Source organism: Heterodontus francisci, chromosome 13 (genome assembly GCF_036365525.1).
Source record: "Heterodontus francisci isolate sHetFra1 chromosome 13, sHetFra1.hap1, whole genome shotgun sequence".
In the NCBI taxonomy this organism is placed as follows: Eukaryota; Metazoa; Chordata; class Chondrichthyes; order Heterodontiformes; family Heterodontidae; genus Heterodontus; species Heterodontus francisci.
In genome coordinates, this window is record NC_090383.1 from 76575337 (window position 1) to 76601170 (window position 25834).

The following is a 25834-nucleotide window of genomic DNA, read 5'->3' on the forward strand; positions in this document are numbered from 1 at the left end:
TTTGATTTACACATTGTTTCAAAAATCATTGAAAGCTTTCTTTTTTACAGTTGATTTTAAAAAGGGAGAGTGTTGTAAACTGAAATACACAACTTTGGGTTTGTGGTATTGCTCAGAATTCTGCCCCCACCCCCCCAGCCCAAGCATTACATATGTTGGTGCTATTTGGGTCTTGATTTCTGTTCAACAGTTGCATAATGTTACTTAGTATGTACAACATTTTGTAAAATATTAATTGACTACCGAGTCGCGGTTTTGTAGTTTGTGTTCTTTACTCTGCCTCTACACTAACTTTTACTTTCCATCAGCAACTATATGTTCCTGAACCAGGAGAGGAGCTGCAGACATTCTTTAGGCAACGTACTAAGCATTAAATTACTCCACATTGATTTTATTTTTGATTTAAAGTTTCAAAGAATGACTTTTTCAGCAAAATCTGATATTTTAGTTCTTTGAAGTAACTTTAAATGATGCAGAATATCAGCTGTTTTTTTCCAACAGTTTAAAAACTTTGGAGGTAGGTGTTAAATCCCATGCAGAATCTTGAGAGCTATTTCTGTTAACCACTTGGTTTCCTCTCTTGGCAGTAATTATTGTTCCCCTTCCCTCATTGATTCTGAGCCTCTTGTGTTTGCTTAATCTTTGAGCATAGTGTGACCTCCTTTCAGAGAAGGGTTTAATTTGAAATTCCATTTGGCATCTGCAGCTCATTGGTAAAATTCAAACGAGGCTAGAACCTGAAAATGGGTTCAGGTCTCCCATCTGTGACCCTGAGCTGAAGTTTAATTTGTACCCCCCCCCCCCCCACAGCCCTTATTGTTACTCTGATGACATACTGGAAGATTTCAGCAGTTGCTGAGATAAGGCACTTGTCTCTCCAAAAGGCAATATACATGATGGATATGGTAATATTGAGAAAAGATCTTTGTTCCATTTAGTTCTGCAGTGATAGAAGTAGTGGTGGGGGGCGGGTGGAATTTTAATTAAAAAAGGGACGGGTTTGGGTAAAGTTGGGGCGGGTGGGTTAAAGTCTTAAAGGTCAGAATTCTAACCCAAACATTGTGGTTCTACTTTTCAAATTTAACTCTGGATGGCTGGGTTTTTAGAGCTTCCGTAAACCAGGCAAGGACTGCCAGATCCAGGAGATGAGTGCCTTTGCCTTTATACCTACCCGCTGGATCCACTGTGCCTGCCTGGGCAACTTCCATGAGGGCTCTGATCCAAACCCATTCCCTAAGGACAACGATCTGCAACCAGAAGACCTCCAAAATCTCCGCCCCCGCCCACCCTCCCCACCCCCCAACTGCTGCGGGCCTACTGTCCTGCGGCCTCCGCCAGTCTGTTCCTCGTTCCACTAAAGGCAAATCTATCAATCTGGCTGACTTCCAGACAGGGAACCAGCTTGCAGGGGAATCCCAACTTCTCTGTTCCCGGCACCTTAGCAACCACACACTCCACACTCCCCACTCCCCCCTCCCCCCACCACCCCTGCTTCTGGCAGTGTCAGGTAAGTTAAAATCCAGGCTAATGTGTCTCTCATATTTGGTTGGTTGGCAGATGTGTCAAAGTGCATAGCCTCACCTTGCCAGGTTACCTCAGTTTTGGTGCCAAATTAATAGGGAAGATTAAGTTATCAGACTTCCACTTCCTTATTATAAAGAGCCTCTAGTTGCATCCATCCTTTTCATAAAAAGGAATGCATCTTTGAGGCTGCATAAAGTAGTGAACTATTTATTCAGTGTGGATATTTACTTAGTAGTCTGTCAATGCTTTGGAAAACTGGTTATTCCTTTTAGGAATAGAGTTGCATGACTGTTAATGACATGTCGATCAGCTGGATAAGGTTGAGGGTGGTTTCAGTGTTGTAGCTAAACAACGTGTAAAATGTCATTACGTTTTGCCGCAGTGTAAAAAATGCTGATTATGTTTTCGTCTGTACTCTTGGGACTGAAATTTTCTTCACATGGAGGTTGAAGGATCTGTATGCTCATACATTAAATTTGAAATGATTAAGGTTCATTTTTACCTGGATTATAATTTGTTAGAATTGTTCACCCATTGCAGAACTGACCTGATTTTTATTGCAGATATCGCCCAAGGGGTGAAGGTCAAAATTATCTTATTAAATGGTGTTTTAATGAATGGTAGTTTCTAAGTATTATTAGCACTACATCTCCTGACACAAAGGAATTAACTTGGACTTCAAGTAGATATCCTTGTAGCAGTATTGATTGCTAGGTGCCGGGAATAAATTTGTGGGCTGTATTATGGAAAGTTGCGAATCCGTGGCAGAGGAAGCCTATGCTTTCCTTGTGGGTCCTGGAGGAGCAGACCTGCTCTTTTTGGTCTACAAGGAAAATCAAAAACCTTACATGTTTTGGGCCTCCTCTGACCTGGTAGGGAAAACTACAGCTGCCACGCTCAGGTCACAAGTTAAAATTGCAGTCGGATCCTGATTTCTTCATTGGGACCCTACGTACATAAAGATGGACCCGCTGGTTTGGGTGGGTGTCCTTGCTGCCTGTCCAGTAGAGCAGGTTAAAATTCAGAAAGGTTAAGTTCTGGTGAGTAAGTGACCTGGGCAGTTGGATAGGGTTAAAATCGTTTCCCCAAGTCTCTTTCCAAGGTGGTCTGTGTATGAAGTGCAGATGGTGAATTCTAAAAGCTAGGAAGGAAAGCAGATTAGAAAAAGGGACTGAGACATTGCTATTTAGCAGAGTAGTCTGCGGTGAAATTATTCCATTTTCTTTTAACTTTTGTCTTTCTCTGTTGGCTGCCTTTTGCTGCAGTCACAGAATCGTGTTTCTTCTTTGCCTCTTTTGCTGGTTTCTTCGCAGTACTTTCAGTGGTTAAACTGCAACAATTCAGGATCCTATTCTCTTTAACACTGTGATGTCTTTTGGAATAAATTGTATTGTAAAATGTGTTGCAGAAATGGCACAGGAAACTGTGGTTGTTATAGTTTGTATCCTTTACATCCATGTTTATGCATTAAATTTATTTTGTTTTCCCATAGCAAAGGTAAGTACCTGAATCAAGAGAAGGGTTTGAGATTCGAAATCATGAGTAATAATGTACTGAAAGTCACACCTTAACCACCATAAATGGAAAAGTGCTGTTGTTGGAAACCATGAGGTTCTGTAGAATAATGTTGCTTTTTGCCACATGTCTCACTGTTCAGAGATGTGTGAATTGAGTCACATATTCCTGAGGATGGCAGTAAAGTGCCCATAATCAGTGAGGTGTGTGTGTTTGGCCTTCTACTGTCAACCACAGAACAGGCTGATCTTTGTTTTCGGAATTCAAACAAGTAAAAGTGACTGCTGGAGCAAAGATAACTATATTGTTGCTGGTCATATTGTGTGATGCACATGCCGGGGAATCTGCAGTCTGTTCTTCAGATCCCACTGCTAATAGCCTGCCTCTTTTTTGAGTGGCATGCCAACCTACAAAATTGAAAAAACTCAAACAGTCTACAATTAAGTACAAAAAGCCTGAGTGAAGGCAAATGACCAAGACCAGTGCTTCAACATAACTGAATACGTTAAACTCTTTAATACAATGAGTTTCAGAATTTTTATTGGTGTTTGGGATAACATTCTACAATTTACTTCCTTTTCCTGTAAAAACTGAAACCTGATGGCCTTGTGTATCATTTATGAAAAGAATTAGTTATATTGGAAGCGAAGTGGGCCATGATCTTGCCGTAACTTTAAGCTGATGCAATGGCCTGGTATTACGTCAGATATATTATAGATTGAAATAAACACCAAAGTATATACAGATGGAATTTTTACAATGGTGGATTTAGGCATTTTTGACGATGCTGAATTTTTTTTTCCAGGTAGGTGAGATTGGATATATGATCTTCAGAAAATTTAGTTTTTTGTTTTTTTCCAGCAATTTGAAATGTATCGCGACTCTTGCATTGGGGCTGGGATTTTATGCTGGTGAGGGGGGGGGTCTTGATGTCTGGAAAAAAAGACGCCGAGGACCCAGTGTCGCCTCTTCTGTGGGAGGCCCGCCAGATCTAATGCCAATTAGGCACTTATGTGGACGGTGGCAGGCCTTCCATGGGATCAAGGGCGCTGGTGCCGGAAGTCCCACCCTCGGAGAGCTGCCGGCTAATCAGAGAACGGCAGCTCTTTTTTTTTTCCAAAATATACTTTATTCATAAAAATCTGTAAAAATTACATTGCCAAACAGTTTCCAAACAGCACCAAAAAATACAAACATTGCAAGGGAGATCAGTTTCCTTCAATACTGTCATGAGTTTCTTCCCAACCCTTCCGTTTCACAATTGTCATGTCAATTACAGTTTTACATTTACAGCAATTCAGAATATTAATGATACAGTTCGAGGGGGCAGCTCTTCCACTGAGCAGCGCCACTGCAGAGGCGGTGGCTGCTGTCGGTGGAGCAACTAGCCGAGTTGCTGGACCCAGGCCACAAGTAGGTCAGGGCGGGAAGGGACTCATGGGGCGGTGGGGGTCGCGGGGTGTTGTCGGGAGGTCGTTAGCAAGGGCAGGGGGCCTTCAGCGGCCCCCACCCCTCCTTTCTGATACTGGGTTCCTCATTCAGGCACTAAGTGCCTTTTAATGAGGCCCCACTCTGGCGCCGGGAAGTAGCCCGCACAGCTTTGCGTGCCGTACTTCCTGTGCGTATCAGAGCACGCTGCATGGCTAATTGCGGTGGGATAAGGCCCTTAGTTGGGCATTAATTGTCCAGTTAAAGGCCTCAATTAGTGGCGGGATGGAAGGCCATCCACAGGCCTTCCCGCCCTGGACTTGATTTTGGCAGAGGCGGGAAGGTGGTGGTGTCTTTTGTTTTCCTTCCCCACTCCCACTGCCACCATCCCACCTGATTTTATGCTCACCCCACCTCCAAGCCTGCCGCAGTTTCCCCTGGGTTTTTAAATATGGCAATGGTGGCAGCAATCCTATCTGCTGAACAATTGCCCCAGTCAAAACTTAGTTATATTTAAACTCCATTTAAAAAATTGAATATTTTAATTTAATTTTGATTTTAAATAGTTCGCCCAACGATTAATTTTGTGCTCCAAGACGATTGTGCTCCTTGTCTGTTGTCGTCAAGCACCCATTCTAGGAGGCCAGCTCCTGTCTCCATGTAGCACTGTACAATGAGCTTTCTCCATATGGAGCATTTGGTGATTGTTTGTTATTATTTGCTGCTGTGGTTATCTGGTGTCACCAAAGCATCACTTCCAGTTGCCCTGGAAACTCATTACAGCAAGTGAATTTCGATAGCATCACAATGCGCTGAGAGAGGAGATCCGTCCCCAAGCAGTGTATAATTCGAAGTATTTGGTTATAGTCAAAAATGGAAAATTCTGGATGCTCTTATTCTACCTTCAAATTCTCAACTCTACAGGAATCTGGGCCACAGAAGAGAACCAAAGGAAATTATCATTGCAATGCATTGCATTTAAGCCGACGAGTCACTTTATCAGTAGTTATCCTCCCATTTGCTCTTCTGCACAGCCTCTTCAAATTAGAACGCAACAGACTCCAACTTTCTTGCTGTTTCCATCTACTTTTGCTTAATTTCCCAATTTTTCTTCACTTAGAAATTGTTTGTCAGCTGAGAGCAGAGCAGAGTTTCAAGAGGCTGTAATTATTTCCCCGCACCTAATACTTGAGTGACAATCGACAGTCTGACTTCAAACCAGAAGGTGGAGTGTTGAATACCTAAAGCTGTTGATATTCATCAGCCCTCCCCGGAATGACTAGATGAAATGGAACATTCAAGTTTATGGCTTCATCTAACAAAGAAACAATGGTTTCATTTTAAAATCATGGTGGAAGGTTTTCTTCAGAGTTTTCTAACACATAGAAACATACACCACAAAAGGAAGGTATTCGGCCTGTCATGCTTTGCCAGCTCTTGGAGAGAGCTGTCCAATTTATTCCCACACCCCAGCTTTTTCCCCATAACCCTGAAAATTAATCATCTTCAAGTACACGTCCAATTCCAATGTTAATGCTTAAGTAATTAATATATTTCAAATACACTCTCAATTTATAAATAACACAAGTTACTTAGTGTAAAGTTTTAAGGTTTTTTGCCAAAACCTTGTAGGCTAGTTACATATGCTTGTAATCTAGAAGTGTATGCTATGTGCTCTGTATTGCACATATTGGGATACTGATTTATACAGCATAACTTACCCATTGTCTCTCGAGATAAGGAGGCCAAAGAAAGAACTTTAAAACAGTAAGGCAACATAGGAATGTGTTTTCAATATACTCTTCAGCCATTTAATTTAAGAAATTGCACAGCAGATAAAAGTTACCTCTCATTTCTCTCTATATCTGCCTCTTTTCCAATGTCTGCTAATTGGTACCAAATCTGTCTGCATATATGTATCCACTAATTGGTGCATTTGTTGCAAATGTAGTTAATTTTCTTTTCAAAGTGTACTCTTCTACATACCTTGGATTTTGGAATTATTTATTTATTTTATTTTATTTTATTTAGAGATACAGCACTGAAACAGTCCCTTCGGCCCACCGAGTCTGTGCCAACCATCAACCACCCATTTATACTAATCCTACACTAATCCCATATTCCTACCACATCCCCATCTTCCCTCAATTCCCCTACCACCTACCTATACTAGGGGCAATTTTTAATGGCCAATTTACCTATCAACCTGCAAGTCTTTGGCTGTGGGAGGAAACCGGAGCACCTGGCGAAAACCCACGTGGTCACAGGGAGAACTTGCAAACTCCGCACAGGCAGACTCTTTGAAATTTTTGCTTTCCCTGCAATAAGCCTCAAGACTCAGCAGCCAGGTGGCTGAGAGTGGGGAGAGGCTGCGTATAAACCTCCTGCACTTATTTTGCCAACAGCTCCAATCTTTATTTCTAAGAGTGTGTGGGGGAATTGCCCAAAACCCCTTGCAACATATACCTCCTGTGTATGTGCTGAGACAGCGCGTACTCAAAAAGCAGTTATATATTGCAAGGACCCGTGAGGTAGTTTGTGGCCCTGATGATCATTGAGCATTTAAAGCGGTGAGCAGGTCACATGAGCACTCCTTTGTGGATCGTTGGCAACAATGTATGTGACTAGTATGAAGCTCTAATTGTTTTTAAAATGTTATATCCTGTATATAATACAATGAATGTGGGCTAAATTCTCCTGTGGTACTGTTCATGTGATTCATCAAGGAAGCCTGTCCCCCAAGTATGGGGTAAATCTTGTTGTCCATTACTGTTCACCAACAGGAAGAAAACACATTTAAAATGGATTAAAACTGCTACAAATTCCACCACGCTGCATGTATTTTATATAAAATAAGCTGTAATGTACATAAAGGACTTAACATTCTCTGACCCTTCTGATGTGTTGATAAAGTGCTCAAATATTCTCCATGTTTACAGACATAATTTTATACCTTTGATGTGTTACTGCCTTATAAAATACCCAACCCAGGACTATGCCTCCCCCTCATCGCCCACACCACCCCCCACCGCCCATTTCCCTGGACTGTCGTCATTGCTTCCAAAACATTGGACTTTCCCCAATTACAGCTAAACTACATCTCTCCTCCCCACTTCTACCAGATGACTACCTCCAGTGGAACATCTTGGATATCATTTTGGAGCATGTTTTCTGCTTTGAGAATGATGAGGGATATAATAGCTGCTGTTTTACATTTTTCACAAATAAAATAATGTCTAGAGTTGTGGAATTCAGGTCCCATTCTATTTAATATGAATGACATTTGACATCACTGTAAATCAGTGGCCTTGCTCTTTCCCCTACATGGCATAAACATCCTTATGAAATAGTGTATACTCTGACTCACCATGAACAACATCTTGGACGATTTACTAGTACCCTTAACATTTTTTTTTAATCTCATTGTCTGGTTCAAATGATAACCCGCACAACATTCATTGATACAGTTTAGTATCAGAATTTCTCAATCAGGTTAGTAGGAGGTATACATTCTTCTATATATAATGGTTGTAAGTGATTTAAAATGAAGAGATTTTAATTGAGTACATGAACAGATTAGTTTATTTTGAGTCTTGCAATCAAAATTATAAGTTTTACAAACTAATCCAAAAATCATTTCTTGTGCCCAAGTCCAATTTGGCTTGTCAGTGGTCACAAAGTATTGATGCAGATCATTCAATATCTGAATAATGCCCCAAACACATGGCGCCTCACAGCCCAATCACTGTCAGAGTTGTGTGTGATATCACATCGCCATTATGACATCGTCAGAAGCACTGACAGCTAGGTCCAATTGACAGGTGAATTTCAGTATTCAAAGGATGTGCTTGGGCAGGAGCAGAATCATATCAAGCACATAGCATTGGAGGAGTAAAAATATGCAGAATGAAATGTATGCAATATACTTCTAGTTTGTTACTAGCTGCTGGACTATAAGTGGGCTCAGTAACATCATGTATGAGTAACATCAGCAAAAGTGAAGCCCAAGATGCAGTTGCAAAGTTGGTTTAGGGGTTGCTAACATTTTTTCTGATTCTTGGTAATCATTTAATAAACTCCCAATGATTTATATCAGTCATTCACTGTAAGTATCACCATGCATTTTCTCCTTTGTTATTCTTCCTTAGCTGTGCACTTTGTGTGTCCATGAATACAGGCTTGTGGTGCAGAAATGCATGAAAGCAGCCTGGTGAGGTTCACTATATAATCATTCCAGGAAATACCATGATTTTAAAAAGTCCTGTAAACCGGAGACTGTTTTAGAGCTTGATGATAATCCATCCACTATATATGATATAAGTAAAGTGTCATGTGACACCAATTAAACTTTATATATTGTATAATCTGTTTTTACTGATCTTGCCATCTAAAATCAACACCTGTGAAATTGGTCCTAATGAATGGCTAAATTTTCTATTGGGGCTGAAAAACAGATATGGGAGTCAATTTTCTCTTGGCCACCATGCAAGGGAAGGAAAATAGGGTCGCGTGATACCTTGTGTTGCTTGAAAATTTCTGGCATTTTCCTTGAGGGGCATTTACATGAGGAAGCGATGACTCCCGTCTCATTTTCCTGCTTCAGTGCTCTGGCAGCGCTCAGTTATATGGGTGCCCAAAAGATGTGAGTCTTAGTCAAGTGCACAGCCCTACTCAAGTAAGTGGACCTGTGCATGACTTGACTGTCTTTTCAACAACACCTGGGCAAGTATATAGGCTGGAGCCTCTTTGGTTCCTGTTTTTGGACAGTCCATTATTGATGGCTATTATTGCTGTTGCAGGCCTCTCACTGCTACGTCCTCGGCTCTTCAAGAGGGCATGCATGTACCCAGGGAATGTTTGGCCAATTTAGTTAAATTGAACTTGGCAATCCAGATGGTTCATATCTGGCAGAGTGTACTGAAATGACCCATGCAGAGGTTGAGGGAGAAATAAAATCAGCTACATAATCTTTCTTTACATAAGCTTTATGGGTGGAAATGGGAATTTAAATGCATCTTGCTCGCTGGGAGCCTAGAAAGTTACAAAGACAGAACTTGGCAGGAACAACAATGAAACATTTTTGTGAACACACTAGCATAGTAGCTAGTATATTATTTTATGTATTGCATAACAAAATAGAGTATTTTGGTCTTGCTCATGCCAGAAGTCACTAACTTTTTAGTCAAACATTAAATGTTGTGTTAAGATGGGTTAGGCTACAATTTTAACCTTTTAACTCACTATTTAGTTTCTGTTACTTAGTGTCATATAACATTTACCAAATTTTTAGACAAAATTGTTTACATTTTCATGTAAATTTCATAATTTTTTTGCTGTTTTTGGAGTGCCAGCCTCCGTCTGGGGTGTCATATATTTACATGCGATGTCACACCCAAGATATCTTACATAGATATCCTGTCGTCTTGGGGATTAAATCAGTTCTGCAACCCAATAGAATAAATATGTGTCTAAGAGAAATCAGTCAATGTTTCTCCATGCCCAGCCCCCATTGACTGAAGAGAGCAATTACAGTGTGACAAGTTTCCATTGTAAGTAGGGACATAGGAATTTATAGTGGGAAAAGTTAACAGGAGGTACTCAAAAATGTAATTTTAAAAATATATTGTATAGAAGTTACAACATTGAAAGAGACCATTCAGCCCAACCATGTAGTGTTTCGCCTCTACGTGAGCAAATAGTTCTAATTGCATGAATGCAAGACCAAGTGTAGTTTTCAGGTAAAGCAACAACAGCAACTTGTATTTATATGGCACCTTTCGAGTAATAAAACTTTCCAAGGTGCTTCACTAGGACATTGTCAAACAAAATATAACACTGAGCCACATAAGGAGATATCGAAGCAGATGACCAACAGCTTGGTTTAAAGAGGTCGGTTTTAAGCAGTGTCTTAAAGGAGAAAATTGAGTTAAAGAGACCGAGAGGTGTAGGGAGGAAATTCCAGTGCTTAGGGCCTAGCAAGCTGAAGGCATTGCCAACAATGGCAGAGCAAGTAAAATTGTGATGCTGAATAGGCCAGAATTAGAGGAGTGCAAGGTTGTGGGACTGGAAAGGATTATATAGCTAGGGAAAATCATCCCATGGAGGGATTTGAAAACAAGGGTGAGCATTTTAAAATCAAGGCATTGCTTAACGAGCAGCCAGTGTAGGTCAGCGAGCGCAGGGGTGATGGTTGGATGGGATTTGGTGAGAGTTTAGGACATGGGCAGCAGAGTGTTGAATGGCCTCAAGTTTATGAAATTTAGAACATAGTGCTGGCCAGGAGTGTTTTTGAATATTCAAGTCTAGAGGTAATAAAGAGTTTCAGCAGCTGATGAGCTGAGGCAGGAGAGGAATTGGCTGATAGGTAGAAATAGGTGCCTCGATTTTAAAATGTATGAGCTTACAAGACAACAGTCTTGCTTGTGCCGTGTCTTTATTGAACTGAGCTTGTGATGGCTGCCTGCAGTGAGTGCCTCATGGTAGAGGTCACATGACTACAGCAAGCCAAGCGGCACATTAGTACAGTATTGCATTTCTATCCCAAACATACCCCTTTCATACAAAAAAGATTGCATGCATTATCACTTGCACTGTGAGTTGCCCAAGTTACCCACTATGCAAGCAACTGTTCTCATGCGTTAGCACTTCGTTATTCTCTTCAGTCTCTGCACATATATTGCACACACAGTCTTTAAATCATGCCGGTCTCTTAATGGTGTGCGTGCGCGTTGTCGTTGGCTGTTCATCTGGTTGGTTTTCCTCCTTCGGGGAGTGTTGTTGCCGTGGTAATTGTTCTATTTCCACTGTGGATCTCTGGGTCTGATGGTTGGTCTGTACAGATGGTGAGTTCACATCATCTTCATTGGCCACCTGCAGTGACGGAAAACCCTTTGTGTGTATGTGCCTGCGGTTGCGACGGTATATCTGGTCGTTCACTTCCACCGCACACGATCGAGGTGACAATTGCTGTACGCAGGTTCCAAGTTGCCACTTGGGCTGACTCTTGTTGTGTGCGTTGAAGGTTTGTACCCTTATTGACTCTCCAGTTCTCAATTCTGGCAATAATTTGACAGTTTTGTCAAAATGAAATTTGGCTTTCTGTCGTTTCACCTTCATTTTGTCACTCACGCCTGTTACTACTTCTGGCTTCAGTAGCTTTTTGCTATTTGAAAAAGTGGTGACATTAGTCTTTGTACCGGACTACTTACCATGCCTTCAGTAGGTATGTTTCTCCACTTGAGGATTGTCTTGTTTACATCTGTACTGGATTTCTTTGATTTCTTTGGCGATTTTCACTGCCACCTCAGCCTTTCCATTTGACTGGGGATAGTGTAGAGATGATGTATGATGTTGAATTTCCCAATCCTTTATGAAGCGGCTGAATTCTTCGCTCGTGAACTGAGGGCCGTTGTAGGTCATCACAATGTCTGGAATGCCGTAACGACCAAAAAGTGTGCTTTCAGGCATTCTGCAATCTCACCGGTAGTCATTGAGAACCATTGGTCTACTTCCCAGTAGTCAGAATAGTAGTCTATGGTGCCAAGATAATCAGTTCCCGTGAGAATGAAGAGGTCTACTCCCAGCTTCATCCATGGTCTGTCTGGGATGTCATGTGTCATCAGTGGCTCTTTAGCTTGCTTAGTTTGGTACTCATTACTCGCACTGCACTGACTGATGTGGTCCTTGATTTCATTGCTCAGGTTTGGCCAGTAGGGTACTTCTCTTGCCTTCCTCAGACTTGACCTTGGTGGTTTGCATGGATGCGCTTTAGCATCTCTCCTCTTAACCCCTTAGGGATAATGACTCTATTTCAGTTGTACAAGATGCCATCTTGGGATGTCAATTCATCTCTGTGCCCAATATGCTCCTGTGACCACAGGGGTGTCCTTGATGCTTTCAGGCCATCCTTTCATCTCTATTTCTTGCAACACTTCTGAGTTGCAACTTATTAGGTAGTTCAGTTGATATGAGCAAGGCGCTTGTCAGTCAGATTCAACGTCTCTGTTGGGTTGATGACTTCCAGAGCACATTGAGCTGCAGCTTCACGTTGGATCTGTAAGATTTCACAGTCGGTCATGGGTGGCACAGTGGTTAGCACCGCAGCCTCACAGCTCCAGCGACCTGGGTTCAGTTCTGGGTACTGCCTGTGCGGAGTTTGTAAGTTCTCCCTGTGACCGCGTGGGTTTCCGCCAGGTGCTCCGGTTTCCTCCCGCAGCCAAAGACTTGCAGGTTGATAGGTGAATTGGCCATTGTAAATTGCCCCTAGTGTAGGTAGGTGTAGGAGAATGGTGGGGATGTGGTAGGGAATATAGGATTAATGTAGAATTAGTATAAATGGGTGGTTGTTGGTCGGCACGGACTCAGTGGGCCGAAGGGCCTGTTTCAGTGCTGTATCTCTGAATAAATTTAAAAAAAAAAATTGTCATAGCATCCTCTACTTTCTTCATAGGGAGTGCTGCTCTCGAGAGCATGTCAGTGATGTACATCTGTTTCCCTTGCTTGCATGTCACGTCGAGATGATATCTCTGTAACCGGAGTGACATTCTTTGTAGATACTTTGGAGTAGATAGTAGCAGCTTGAGGAAAATGCTTTGAAGTGGCTTGTGGTCGGACTCACTGTTACTTTGTCTCTTCCAACAAGGTATTGATGAAAATGTTCACAAGCAGAGACAATGGCCAGGCACTCTTTCTCGATCTGAGCTTAGCATCGTTCCGTTAGTGTTAACACCCTGGATACCAATGCAACTGGTTGTTCTTGCTGCATTAGGGTTGCTCCAAGTCCTGTCTCGTTGGCGTCACACTGCAGGATGACTTCATCATTTATGTCATAGTATTTCAGTATTGGCATTGCCATCAATAATTGCTTGATTTTAGTGAATGCTGCTTCTTGTTCTGTGCCCCAATATCACTGCATGTCCTTGGCAGTGAGTTGCCATAATGGTTCACACTCCGACGACAAATTGGGCAAGAATTTTGCTGAATAGTTGACGAATCCAACAAATCATTGCACTGCTTTTATATCTGTTGGTCGCCGCATTGCTGCTATCGCTCTCACCTTTTTGGGATCCGGGCAAAGATCTTTTGATAGTACATGACCTATGTACTTGACTTCGGGCATTTTTAATTGCAATTTTTTCTTCTTCAGCTTCAGATTTATCTGGCAAGCTCTGTCCAGCAGTCACATTAGATTTTGATCGTGGTCAGCAAGAGCTTCTTTCATTGTGTCTCCACATCCATAAACTGACAGATCATCCACTATCGCTTCCATTCCGGGAAGATCACTAGCTATTTCATGCTCTCTGCGTTGATACTTCTCTGGAGCTGTGGAAATGCCAAACGGCATGTGCAACCATCTGTATCTCCCGAACGGTGTCCAGAATGTGGTCAGAAAGCTGCTGCTTTCATCCATCCTTCACATCTAGGGTACTGAAGATTTTTGCCTTTGCAAGTTGCGGCAAAATTCCTTCGATGGTTGGCATGGGGTAGTGAGATCTCTTCAGAGCTTTATTTAGATCCTTTGGGTCGATGCATACTCTCAGCTTTCCAGGTTGTTACACTGCTACCCTGCTGCTCCATTCTGTGGGGGTTGTCACTTTCTTGATTACTGCCGCCTTTTCCCGGTCTTCTATCTTGTCTTTCAGGCTGGCCTTGAGGGCAGCTGGAACTTTCCTCGGCAGATGCTGAATTGGTTTTACCCGCTCAGCTATTTTGAGATCATATTCTCCAGGAAGACATCCTAAACCTGTAAATACATCATTATACTCCTCTTGGATCTGTTCCACAGTCAATGGTTTAGTGCGCTGCGACACGTTTCAAATCTCTTTTTGTGTGTTGAGGGTTACCAGTCCAAGCTTTAGACTTGCTTCATTTGGGATGAGGGGCTTTCGTTTGTCATTTATGATCTGGAACTCCAGTTCTTTGTTCTTGTCATTGCAATGGGGTTTCAGAGTAATTTGTCCTCTCAGCACTAGTATGGTGCCTTCATATAGCCTCAACCTAGCTTTCGAGGGCTTCATTTTTGGATCGCCATGTTGAGCCACTTTGCACAGGTCTGTGAAGGTCATGATGTTGCATGATGCACCGGTGTCTATCTAGCACTTTATGTTGACTTGATATTCTCCTTCTGCCAGCATCATTCCAACAGTCATAAACTATTTATCACCGATCAACCTGTCTGAACCAACCTGTTGTATGTGTATAGTGATTCGTCAGAATCTTGGGCTGATGTCTCTTCAGTGGCCATCTGTACCTGCTTGTTGTGCTTCCTTCTAGCCAAACACTTGTGTGCAGAATGATTCAGTTTCTTGCAGTGAGAACAGTGCTTTCTCCATGCTGGACATGCCGCCTTTTCCTTTGTCTGATCTCCTCCGCAGTATTTGCATCCTGCCCTTTGTCGGTGACCTTTCTGCCCTTTCGACCAGGAATGTCTATCAGCATAATGCTTGGTCTGTTCTGCCATGAATATACTGTAGCAGCTGATTTACAACCTCAGCGCTTCTGCACATGTCGATCGCTTTCCTGAGAGTAAGTTTCTCCCCTCTCAGTAAACATGTGCTCACTGCGGGTCTTTTTATGCCTAATAAAATCCTGTTTTTAATTAGATAATTTCTCAGTTGCACAAGTTCACAGGATTCTGCGAGCTGTTAATGCAGTCACATATTGATCAGTGGACTCTTTTTTTTTTACCTTGGGCCCTAATATTGAACACATACTCATAGGTTACGTTCACTTGGGGTTCGAAGCGTGCCTTCAAGGTGCAGGGATAGGAACATTTCAGCCATTTTGTCTTATCCAGTGCTTTCAGTTGTGGCTTTTTTTTTGTTCCTTTTCTGTGGCTTCCTGTGACTTTTAGCAGCTTTCGGCAGCTCTGAACATTCCTGTGTTCTTTCAGTAGCTGTGCTTCTATGCAACTCTTCAACACTCAATCTCAGCTCCACTCTAACACCATGGTTGGAATTTTCCGGCCCCCAAATGAGCGGGCTGGTGGTGGTGGGGGGGCGTAAAATTGAGTGAGGGGGGGGGTGGGGGGTGTGTTCCCAACCACCCCCACTGCAATTTTACACGGGGCAGCGGTGGTGGCAAGAAACAGCCCGCCCATCCCAGGCCAATCAAGGCCCTTAAGTAGCCAATTAACTGGCACTTAAGGGCCTACTCCTGCCGCTACGGGTATTTTACCCTCAGCGGCCAGACAGCAAAAGCCTCAAGAACCGTGCCTGGTAAAACCAGACAGCCGCCTTGCGGGCTGTGGGGGGCCCTCTTGATCGGGCACCCTGTGCCCCATAGAGGGCCACCCCTGAAGCCCCAACCACCCCCAGCACACAGTTTTCCCCCCGCTCCCCTAACTGACCTACCCCCCGCCCCCTTTTCCTCACCAGGGCCCGGCCGATTGTCCCCAGCGAGGGCCTAAAAACCTACCTGTCTTTCAGGGCAGTTCTTCACCTTGCTTGCGATGGCTAGGTGTCGTTCCAGCAGTGGCCACTGCTTCCCAGCGGAGGCAGGCTGGCCTCTGACTTTTCACCTGGTGGGCGGGGCCTCCCACCCAACGAAAAATTCTGGCCCATGTTACGAGCTCACAGGATAGTAGTCTTGCTTGTACTGTGTCTTTATTGAACTGAGCTTGTGATGGCTGCCTGCAATGAGTGCCTCATGGTAGAGTTTGCATGACTGCGGCAAGCCAGGAGGCACATTTCTATTCCAAACAGAAACTAACCTTGTGTTTTCAGATGACGTCAACAGGGACAGCATGTAGATGGGAAATAGGTAAGGGCAGAGGATAAATCCTTGGGGGAAACTGGAGTTAATTGTACGGGAGCGTGAAGAGAAACCATTGCAGGTAATTCTCTGGCTTCAATTAGATAGATAAGAATGGAACTGCATGCTGCAGTCCCACTCAGCTGGATGATGGTGGAGAAGCATTGGAGGAGGGTCGTGTGATCAACCATGTTAATGGCTGCAGACAGACTGAAGAAAGAGCAGGGCTAGCTTACCTTTGTCAGAGTCACGTAGCAGGTCATTTATGACTTGATAAGAGCCGTTTCATTGCTGTGACTGGATGGAAACCTGATTGGAGGGATTCAAACATGTATTTCCGGGAAAGATGTGCACGAATTTGGGAGGTAACAACAATTCAAGGACTTTGGAGGGGAAAGGGATATTGGAGATGGGGCAGTAAATTGCAAGCATGGTGGGGTCAAGGGTGATTATTTTGGGTGGGGGGGGGGGGGGGTGATGACAGCAGACTTGAAGGAGAGGGGGATGGTACCTGCAGAGAGTGAACTATTAACAATATCACCTAATATCAGAGCTAGGAAAGGAAGTTATATGGTCAGCAGATTCTTGGGAAAAGGGTTGAGAGAATAAGAGGTGGGTCTAATGGCCTTGTAGAACTCTGAGAGGGCATGAAGGGAGGTAGGAGAGAAACTAGAAAAAGATGTGAGTTCAGGGCTAGGGCAGCGGGAGGAAGTTTGGCCTGGTGGACTGGGAGAAGGAAGGGAAGTAGCAGAGGCAGCTGATCAGATGGTCTCAATCTTAGTGACAAAGAAATCCAGGAATTCCTTGCACTTGTTGGAGGTGATGGGAGAGGAGTTTAAGATGATGTTTTCCATAGAGAAAAGATTACCTTTGAATTCCAGGATGATCCTGGAATACTGCGCAGTTTTCGCAAACGAGAGCAGGACCAAATAGAGCTTTATGTAGTCCATTCAGATCTGGTGGTGAATAGCTAAACTAGTATTACCATATCCATTCAACTCTGCGTCCCTTGGACTTAAGGGAGCAGAGTTGAGGGCCATACTGTGGGGAGAGGCCAGGGTGAGAGAGAGATGGTTTTAATGGGGACAAGGCATTGATGATAGAGGTAAGGGTGCAGTTGAACAGATTGGTAGCTGCAGAAATGTTGTGGTGAAAGGAGGGCCAAAGGCTAGACAGTTGTAAGTGAATTGGGGTTTGTTTTTTCCAAGGGTGGACACAGAAGGAAGTGAAGTTTGGAGGGGGAAGCAGGATGTGGGTGAAGAGTGATACAAGGAAGTGATCAGAGATGGGTTTATCTGTGATTGATACAATGGGGTTAGCAAGACCACATGAGATGGCAAGTTCAAAGGGTGGCTGTGAATATGAGTTTGGGAGTTTACATTGAAGGAGAGATTAAGGAAGGATAGGAGGGCAGTGAACTCAGGAGAGAGAACATGACGAATGGAGATGGAGGTTGAAATCACCTAGGTTGATGAGAAATTGCTCGGTGGATAGGCTGAGGGAGGAAAGCAGTGAAGATAGTTCGGTCAGAAATTGGGAATGGTATTTGGGCAGTAGAGAACAAGAATTTTAAATAAGAGGTGAGAGGGGTAGAGCATGGTAAGATGCTCAAAGGAGGAGAAAGTGCGAGAGGAGTAAGGGGACAGACCAAGGTGTAATTTGGTGATGAGAGTGATGGTCTGGGTAAGGCAAGTGGAGGAAGGTGTTTCCAAGTGAGAAGGGTTCAGTTAGGGGGAAGATGTCACATCTCTCAGCCAGGTTTCCGTCAAGGCCATGATATTGATGCAATCATCCACGATAAACTCATGGATTGCAAGGGCTTTGCTCACAAGTGAGCAGACATTCTGGAGGAGGGAGATGAGCAGAGGGGTGGTGACAGCTGATCTTCTGGCTCAGTGCTGGGAAGGGTGAGTTGAACAGTGATTGGCAAGATCAGCCTTCAGTGGGTGCGCTGGCGGGAAGGTTAGCAAGAGAGTAGGATGGGGCAGTTGGGGTTGCTGCTCATAATGAGGCAGCACTGAGGGCCTCGATTGGCCCTTCAGAAGATGCCAAGAGAGGTACAAAGGGAAGCTATAGGCTTATCCAAGAGGGTATAGCTACACAGTAGAAAGGTCGAGGAGTACTGAAGGGTTGGGATCGGGATTTGGGAAGGCAGAGTAACTGAAATGGGAGAAATGAAAGGAGGCATGATTACAGGAGAGAAGGATCTAGGAGAGGTAATGAGAAAATAAGTAAAAGCGGGGAGGGCAAAAAAGTGGAAATGGAAATGATGGGCTCAGGTCTGGAGTGGCAGCCAAATGCGCACATGAATGGACATGAGGAAAACTCAAGCTACATGGGCCTGGTTACGTAACATTAATTAGGATGCATATATCCTAGTCGTGAACGAGGAATAGAGAGAAGACAATAGGAGAGAGTTCCGAGTTAGTTATTAGGCCTGTAGTTGGGTAAAATTGACATAGGTAGGTGGAGTCAATGGGGAGCATCAATGAACTGTTGTCCAAGTTTGGATACAGGAGACAACAATTAGAGACTGAGGAATAATTGGGCTCAGACACAATTCAGTCGAATGCATTGTCCTCATTTTTTTATATTGTATTAGCTATGGCTCAGTTGATAGCAGTCTGGCCTCTGAGTCAGGACATTGTAGGTTCCAGTCCCACTCCAGGGTTTGAGCACAAAAATCAAGGCGGACACTCCAGTGCACTACTGAGGGAGCGCTGCACTGATGGATGTGCTGTCTTTCAGATGAGACATTAAACTGAGGCCCCATCTGCCCTCTCAGATGTATGTAAAAGATCTCTCAGTATTTTTCGAAGAAGAGCAGGGGAGTTATCCCTAGTATAATAAAAATAGAAACAAGAAACGCTGGAAATACTCAGCGGCTCCGGCACCATCTGTAGAGAGAGGAGCAGAGTTAACGTTTCAGGTCAGTGACCCTTCTTCAGAATGGCAGATATAAGAAATGTAAATGATTTTCAGCAAGTAAAGCGGGGGTGGGGCAAGAGATAACAAAAGAGAAGGTGTTGATGGGACAAGGTCACAGAATAGCTGACCAGAAGGTCATGGAGCAAAGGCAAACAATATGTTAATGGTGAATTGAAAGACAAAGCATTAGTAATGGACTGGAAACTGAACAGCCACAAGCACAAACATGAAAAAAAAACAGTGGGTAGACACAGTAGAAACAAACTGAACAAACTAAAATAAAATAAACACAAAAAAGAAAAAAATAACTGAAAATAAAAGTAAAATGGGGGGCCCATCATGCTCTGAAATTATTGAACTCAGTGTTCAGTCCGACAGGCTGTAGCGTGCCTAATCAGTAAATGAGATGCTGTTCCTCGAGCTTGCGTTGATTACTGGAACACTGCAGCAATCCCAGGACAGAGATGTGAGCATGAGAGCAGGGGGCTGTGTTGAAATGGTCAGCAACCGGAAGCTATGGGTCATGCTTTCGGACTGAGCGGATGTTTTCCGCAAAGCGGTCACCCAGTCTGCGTTTGGTCTCCCCAGTGTAGAGGAGACCACGTTGTGAGCAGCGAATACAATATACTACATTGAAAGAAGTACAAGTAAATCGCTGCTTCACCTGAAAGGAGTGTTTGGGGCCTGGGATGGTGAGGAAAGAGGAGGTAAATGACCAGGTATTACACCTCCTGCGATTGCATGGGGTGACGAGATGGTGGGGGTAATAGAGGAGTGGACCAGGGTGTCGTGGAGGGAACGATCCCTTTGGAATGCTGACAAGGGAAGGGAGGGGTAGTGGCATCACGCTGGAGGTGGTGGAAATGGTGGAGGAACCTTTGGATATGGAGGCTGATGGGGTGGAAAGTGAGGACGAGGGGAACCCTGTCGCAGTTCTGGGAGGGAGGGGAAGGGGTGAGGGTAGAGGTGCGGGAAATGGGCCAGACACGGTTGAGGGCCCTGTCAACCACAGTGGGGGAGAATCCTCGGTTGAGGAAAAAGGAAGACATATCAGAAGCGCTGTCATGGAAGGTAGCATCATCAGAGCAGATACATCGGACACGGAGTTATCACTAGTGCTTGGACAATGTTTATCCCTCAATCAACATTATTAAAAAAAACAAATTATCTGGTCATTATAACATTGCTGTTTGTGAGAGCTTGCTGTGTGCAAATTGGTAGCCAGGTTTCCTACATTACAACAGTTCCTATACTTCAAAAAAGTAGTTTTTTGGCTTAAATTGCTTTGTGATGTCTGGTGGTCGTGAAAGGTGCTATATTAGTGCAAGTTTTTCTTTTCTTTATTTCTGTGTTTACATCTATAATGGAAACTACCTATATAAACTTGGTACACTGTAATTGCACTCTCCTGCTAGCAAAGAACCTAATTCTAGCAGGACTTATTTACATAAATAATGTGCTCCAAAGAAAGAACCCCTCTCCCTCTCCTCCTCTCTCTCTCTCTCTCTGTCTGTTTCTTGCACACACGCTTACATTCATTATAGATTTACTGTTTCGGATGATAATTTACAGTCACCAGGACATTCCTTTTGTGCTACATACTGTAAATTGTGCATAAATTTGGAGTCATTTATGGTGTTGCTGATCATACTGCATATATTGACTTAGCTTCAAAAAACTGCACTGCAGAGGTATTCAGAAAAAGAATGAATTGTGTCTAATGTCTTTTGACAAGTGCACATTTGGGGATGGTTTGAAATACTTAGTTGCAGAAGAAACAGTTGACATCTATACCAGTAGAGAACATAACTGAAAAGAGGCAGTGTGGCATTAAGAAAGTTCTACTCCAATGACTGACAGATGAAACCTTTGTATTTTGCATTAATAAACCTAAGTACTGTAGCCAATATGTGGTGATGTGGCCAAAAAGTATATTGTTTTCACAGATGGTAATTACTTGTGCCATTTGTGACATTAGCTTCAATTTGAAAACTGACTACCATATAATCCAGTGTATAAGGCACTCCGCTAACTTACAGTTGCTGTGTTAATTTAGAAACTCTTCTAGACATACTGGGTTATAAGTTGTAACTGTCAGTAAATTTAAGTGTTTCTTAACCCTTCATCTTTGCTGTTTCTAGATGAACCAAGCCTAAGTCGCCGAGAAGCGGTGAAAAGGAAGACTGCAGAGTATCTGATGCGTGCAGAACAGATCTCTCAGTGTCTCAGGACATCCATGGAAAATGGTTCAGTTCATTCAATGGTATGTCCACACTTTCATTGTATTAGGGAACAGTGCCAAAACACGTAGATAAGATGCATTTTTAAAGTCCATGAAAATCTATTCTACTCCTGACCAAGGTAATTTTCTTTCCACGGGAGTGTTCCCAGTGATCGTTTGTTTTATATGCTACTTAGACTACAGTTTATGTAGATAAAATGAAGCTTAGATATAAAGTGTTAACTATTAAAACAAATACTTGCTCAGTGATATCTATCTTTAAAACTTTAATTTCTCCATGTTTTCAGTTATTTACTCAGAACCTTTCTCAGGTTCTCAGCCTACTCCCTTCCATATTTATTGGCTGAGTGGCAGGCAGGCGACCTGTTTGTATGTCGATGCCAATGCTGTTCTGTATCTTGCTGTTGGGAAGGTGCCTGGATAATTTGCCCACTGAGAGTAAGCGCCAAACTACCATTTGCAGAATTTGCCATTTTATAATTAGTAATGCTGTGTTGCCAGTTTTCCATTATTATTTAGCATTTAAAACACTTAAAATATAGTCCTATAGTGGAATGCAATGAAAGTCATGATAGAACAAGTAGAATTGTAAGATGAAAAGGAAATGTTTTATAAAATAAGTAGGAAAGATCTTTGGGTTAGAGTTAAGGTAATATAATATGTAGACTACAAATTATTTGATGACCTCTTTTTAATTAAGGCTTCTTCAAGCAGATGCTTATATTTTAAGGTCTAAGGTTTATATTTTCAGAATCTATCATAAGGTACATTTAAATTAAATTTTAGTCACTTTTGAGAGGATGGAAAGAAAATATGTGCTAGAACGAACAATGTGCTCCTTTATGAAGTGCACCTGATCCTACAGGTCCATGTAAAATGATAATGTGAGTTTCATTCCCAACTGTGTCAGGAGATGGCGTCAAGGATCATTTCCTACAAGGAAACACATTTTCCTCCTATCTACTGCTCACAGTTGATGGGTTTAGATACAAAAATATTTCAGGAAACCTTCCTTTCATGATGATAAAAACATTACACAGTATTCTGAGAATTCAAGTTGATAAATTTCTGCTAATTTTTCAAAATGTAATTTAAATAAGATTTGCTTTAATCAACATCACCAGGGGGAGGCAGTGGTAATGTCACTGGACTAGCAATCCAGAGGCCTAGGCTAGTGCGCTGGAGATGTGGGTTCAGATCCCACCATGGCAGCTGATGGAATTTAAATTTGATTAATAAATCTGGAATTAAAAATGCTAGTCTCAGTAATGGTGGCCATGAAACCATTGTCAATTGTCATAAAAACCCATCTGGTTCACTAATATCCTTTACAGAAGGAATATATGCTTGGTCTGGCCTACATGTGACTTCAGACCCACAGTTATGTGTTTGATTCTTAAATACCCTCTGAAATGGCCTAGAATGCCAGATGTGTACAAAACAGCTAGAGAAAAGTCTAAAAGGAATGAAACCAGATGAACCACCTGGGATCGACATACTCATCGGAAATGACACCGGCATACCCAGTCCTGTCAACTCTGCAAAGCCCTCCTTACTCATGTCTGGGGGCTTGTGCCAAAATTGGGCGAGCTGTCCCACAGATTTGTCAAGAAACAACTTGACATCGTCGTACTCATGGAATCATACTTTACAAACAATGTCCCAAACAGTACCATCACCATCCATGGGTATGACCTGTCCCACCGACAAGAGAGACCCACCAGAGGTGGCAGCACAGTGGTATACAGTCTGGAGTGAGTTGCCCTGGGAGTCCTCAAAATTGACTCCAGACCCCATAAAGTCTCATGGCATCAGGTCAAACATGGGCATGGAAACCTCCTGCTGATTACCACCTACCGCCACCCCCCTCCTTCAGCTGATGAATCAGTACTCCTCCATGTTGAACACCATTTGGAAGAAGCACTGAGGGTGGCAAGGGTACAGAATGTACTCTGGGTGGGGGACTTCACTGTCCATCGCCAAGAGTGGCTCAGTATCGCCACTACTGACCGAGCTGGCCAAGTCCTAAAGGACATAGCTGCTAGACTGGATCTACAGCAGGTGGTGAGAGGGCCAACAAGAGGGAAAAACCTATTTAACCTCGTCCTCACCAATCTACCTGTTGCAGATGCTTCCGCCCATGACAGTATTAGTAGGAGTGATCACAGCACAGTCCTTGTGGAGATGAAGCAGTCCTGTCTTCACATTAAGAATACCCTCCTTCATATTGTGTGGCACTAACACCATGCTAAATAGGATAGATTTTGAACAGAACTAGCAACTCAAAACTGTGCATCCATGAGGCACTGTGGGTATTCAGCCACAATCTGTAACCTCTGCTGCCCACCTCCTAATTCGCACCAAATGTTGTTCACCTATCCCACCCCTGTCCTCGCTGACCTACACTGACTGCCGTTAAACAGCGCCATGATTTTAAAATACTCATCCTTATTTTCACGTCCCTCCATGACCTGGGTCCTCCCTATCTCTGTAATCTCCTCCAGCCCAACGACCTTCCAAAATATGCACTCCTCTAATTCTGGCCCTCTTGAGCATCCTCAATTTTAATTCCTCCACCATCAGTGGCCGCACCTTCAGTAGCCTAGGCTCTAAGCTCTGGAATACCTTCCTTAAGCCTCTCCATCTCTCTATCTCACTCTCCTCCATTAAGACACTCTTTAAAACCTACCCCTTTGATGACACTTTTAAGTATCTGTTTATGTGGCTCTGTGTCATATTTTGTTTTATAATGCCTCTGTAAAGTGCTTTGGGACATTTAGTTACGTTAAAGATGCTATATAGATACAAGTTGTTTTAAAATAAATCTAACAGAGATTAAACACAAAATAGAATATATTGTCCTATAAAATGTTCCTAAAGTAATTGCTAAGCTTTTGTAGCCTAACCTCTTTCGTCCTGGATTGTCTCCACTTTTTGCTCCTGTGCTGGGAGCGCCATGGGCTTTTTTATGTTGAAGATGCTACATAAATGGAAGTTGTTTTGTTTGTTTCTAAATACATCTCCAGTGTATTGTCATAAAAGTAAGTAGCTCTCCTAATGGCTTTGGACGTTTATCCAATGACTAACTGAGCCATGCAAACGAGGGAGATCCCAGCTTCTACCTTTGGTTTCTTCCTGTTGGCTATGTCAAGAAAATCCCATATGCCAAATGGGAAATATTAATTCATCAGTTGGAAATTTACATTAGACTTTTAATGGAAAGAATCCCACAGTAACTTTGTAAAAAAAAAACAGGCAGCCAAGATGGCCATCACAATTTGCATCTGAAACACCATTGCACATTCAAAGGCCCAACTGCAGACAGAGGAGCCCAGGACCCAGAACAATGGTTGCTCTAAGTATTTGAATTACCTAGCATTGTTTCATTAGCACAACAGTCAAGGCCATCCTGACACATTGCCTTTGAAAGAGAAAACCCCTCCGAGTGTAAATATTGGCATTCTGGAACCTGTCGAAGCAATTCTGAAGCTTGTATCTCATTAAAAACAAAGGGGACTGAGAGAACCATGTGACCGTCTGTCCATCTCTGAAAAAACAGAAGTTTTGTTACACAGATAGAAGACAAAGGGTAACTGAGTGTGCAGAGAAGGCTGCAGGCTTCTCGCTCACTCTTTCTCCAGAAAACATCATTTGAAAACCATCTGTGACTGTGGACCCTCCAAGCCTACAAATGGCTACAGCCAGCAACCAGGGGAAGAGAGCCAACTACAACTCCACCTTCAAGAAAACCCTGAGCAAAGCAGACTAATCACAATGTGCACTCTGACCAGCGAGGACTTCGAGAATACAATTTCAGCCAATGACTACCGGATCATTCCCTTCACAGGCTGTGTATTTAAGTTCCATTTATTCTGGACTTTTAATCCAAACACCAAATCTATTTTCCCTCTGTAATCTATTTGTGTGTGTGTGGAATGTGTAGCGTATTTGTTTTAGTATTTTTAAATTGGGGTTAGAGTGTTACGTATAATAAACATACTTCTTTCTTGTTTAAACTCAAGAAAACCTGTTCAATTGGTTCTTTCACGACCAGAGTAAAGGTAAAAAAGGTAAAATAATTACAGAGGTGGTAAGCACAATCACTGTTTAAAATGAATAAACCCTGTTGTGTCAAATAAGAGGAAGGGCAAGACCCTCCTCATCTGACTGTAACATCTGATAGCTGGAGAGCCAGTAGGTGTGTTGAATTCAATTGTAAAGTCCTAATTGATGCCCAAGCAGAGATCAGTTGAATTGATATATCTTTCATATATAAAGCATGATGTTTGCTGAAAGTATGTTAGAAAAACACCTTTTATTTATGAAGTATTTTATATCATTGTGGTATATATTTCTTTTCAGAAATAAGCTTTTGTTTAATATACAAAAATATAAAAAAGAAGGTTCATGTTGTGCAGTATCTTTCAGCTGGGAGGTAAGCTAATA

At 42.8% G+C, this 25834-nt stretch overlaps 1 protein-coding gene across 4 annotated transcripts in view; it reads left to right on the top strand.

The window, feature by feature from the left end:
* Positions 1 to 25834, top strand: part of rps6kc1 (ribosomal protein S6 kinase polypeptide 1) — a 195065-nt gene that overhangs the window by 90340 nt on the left and 78891 nt on the right. For all 4 annotated transcript variants that reach the window (XM_068045018.1, XM_068045016.1, XM_068045017.1 and 1 more), the window contains one exon: positions 21288 to 21409. In XM_068045018.1, coding sequence (XP_067901119.1) covers positions 21288 to 21409 — 122 coding nt within the window. The remainder of the gene's footprint in view (positions 1 to 21287; positions 21410 to 25834) is intronic.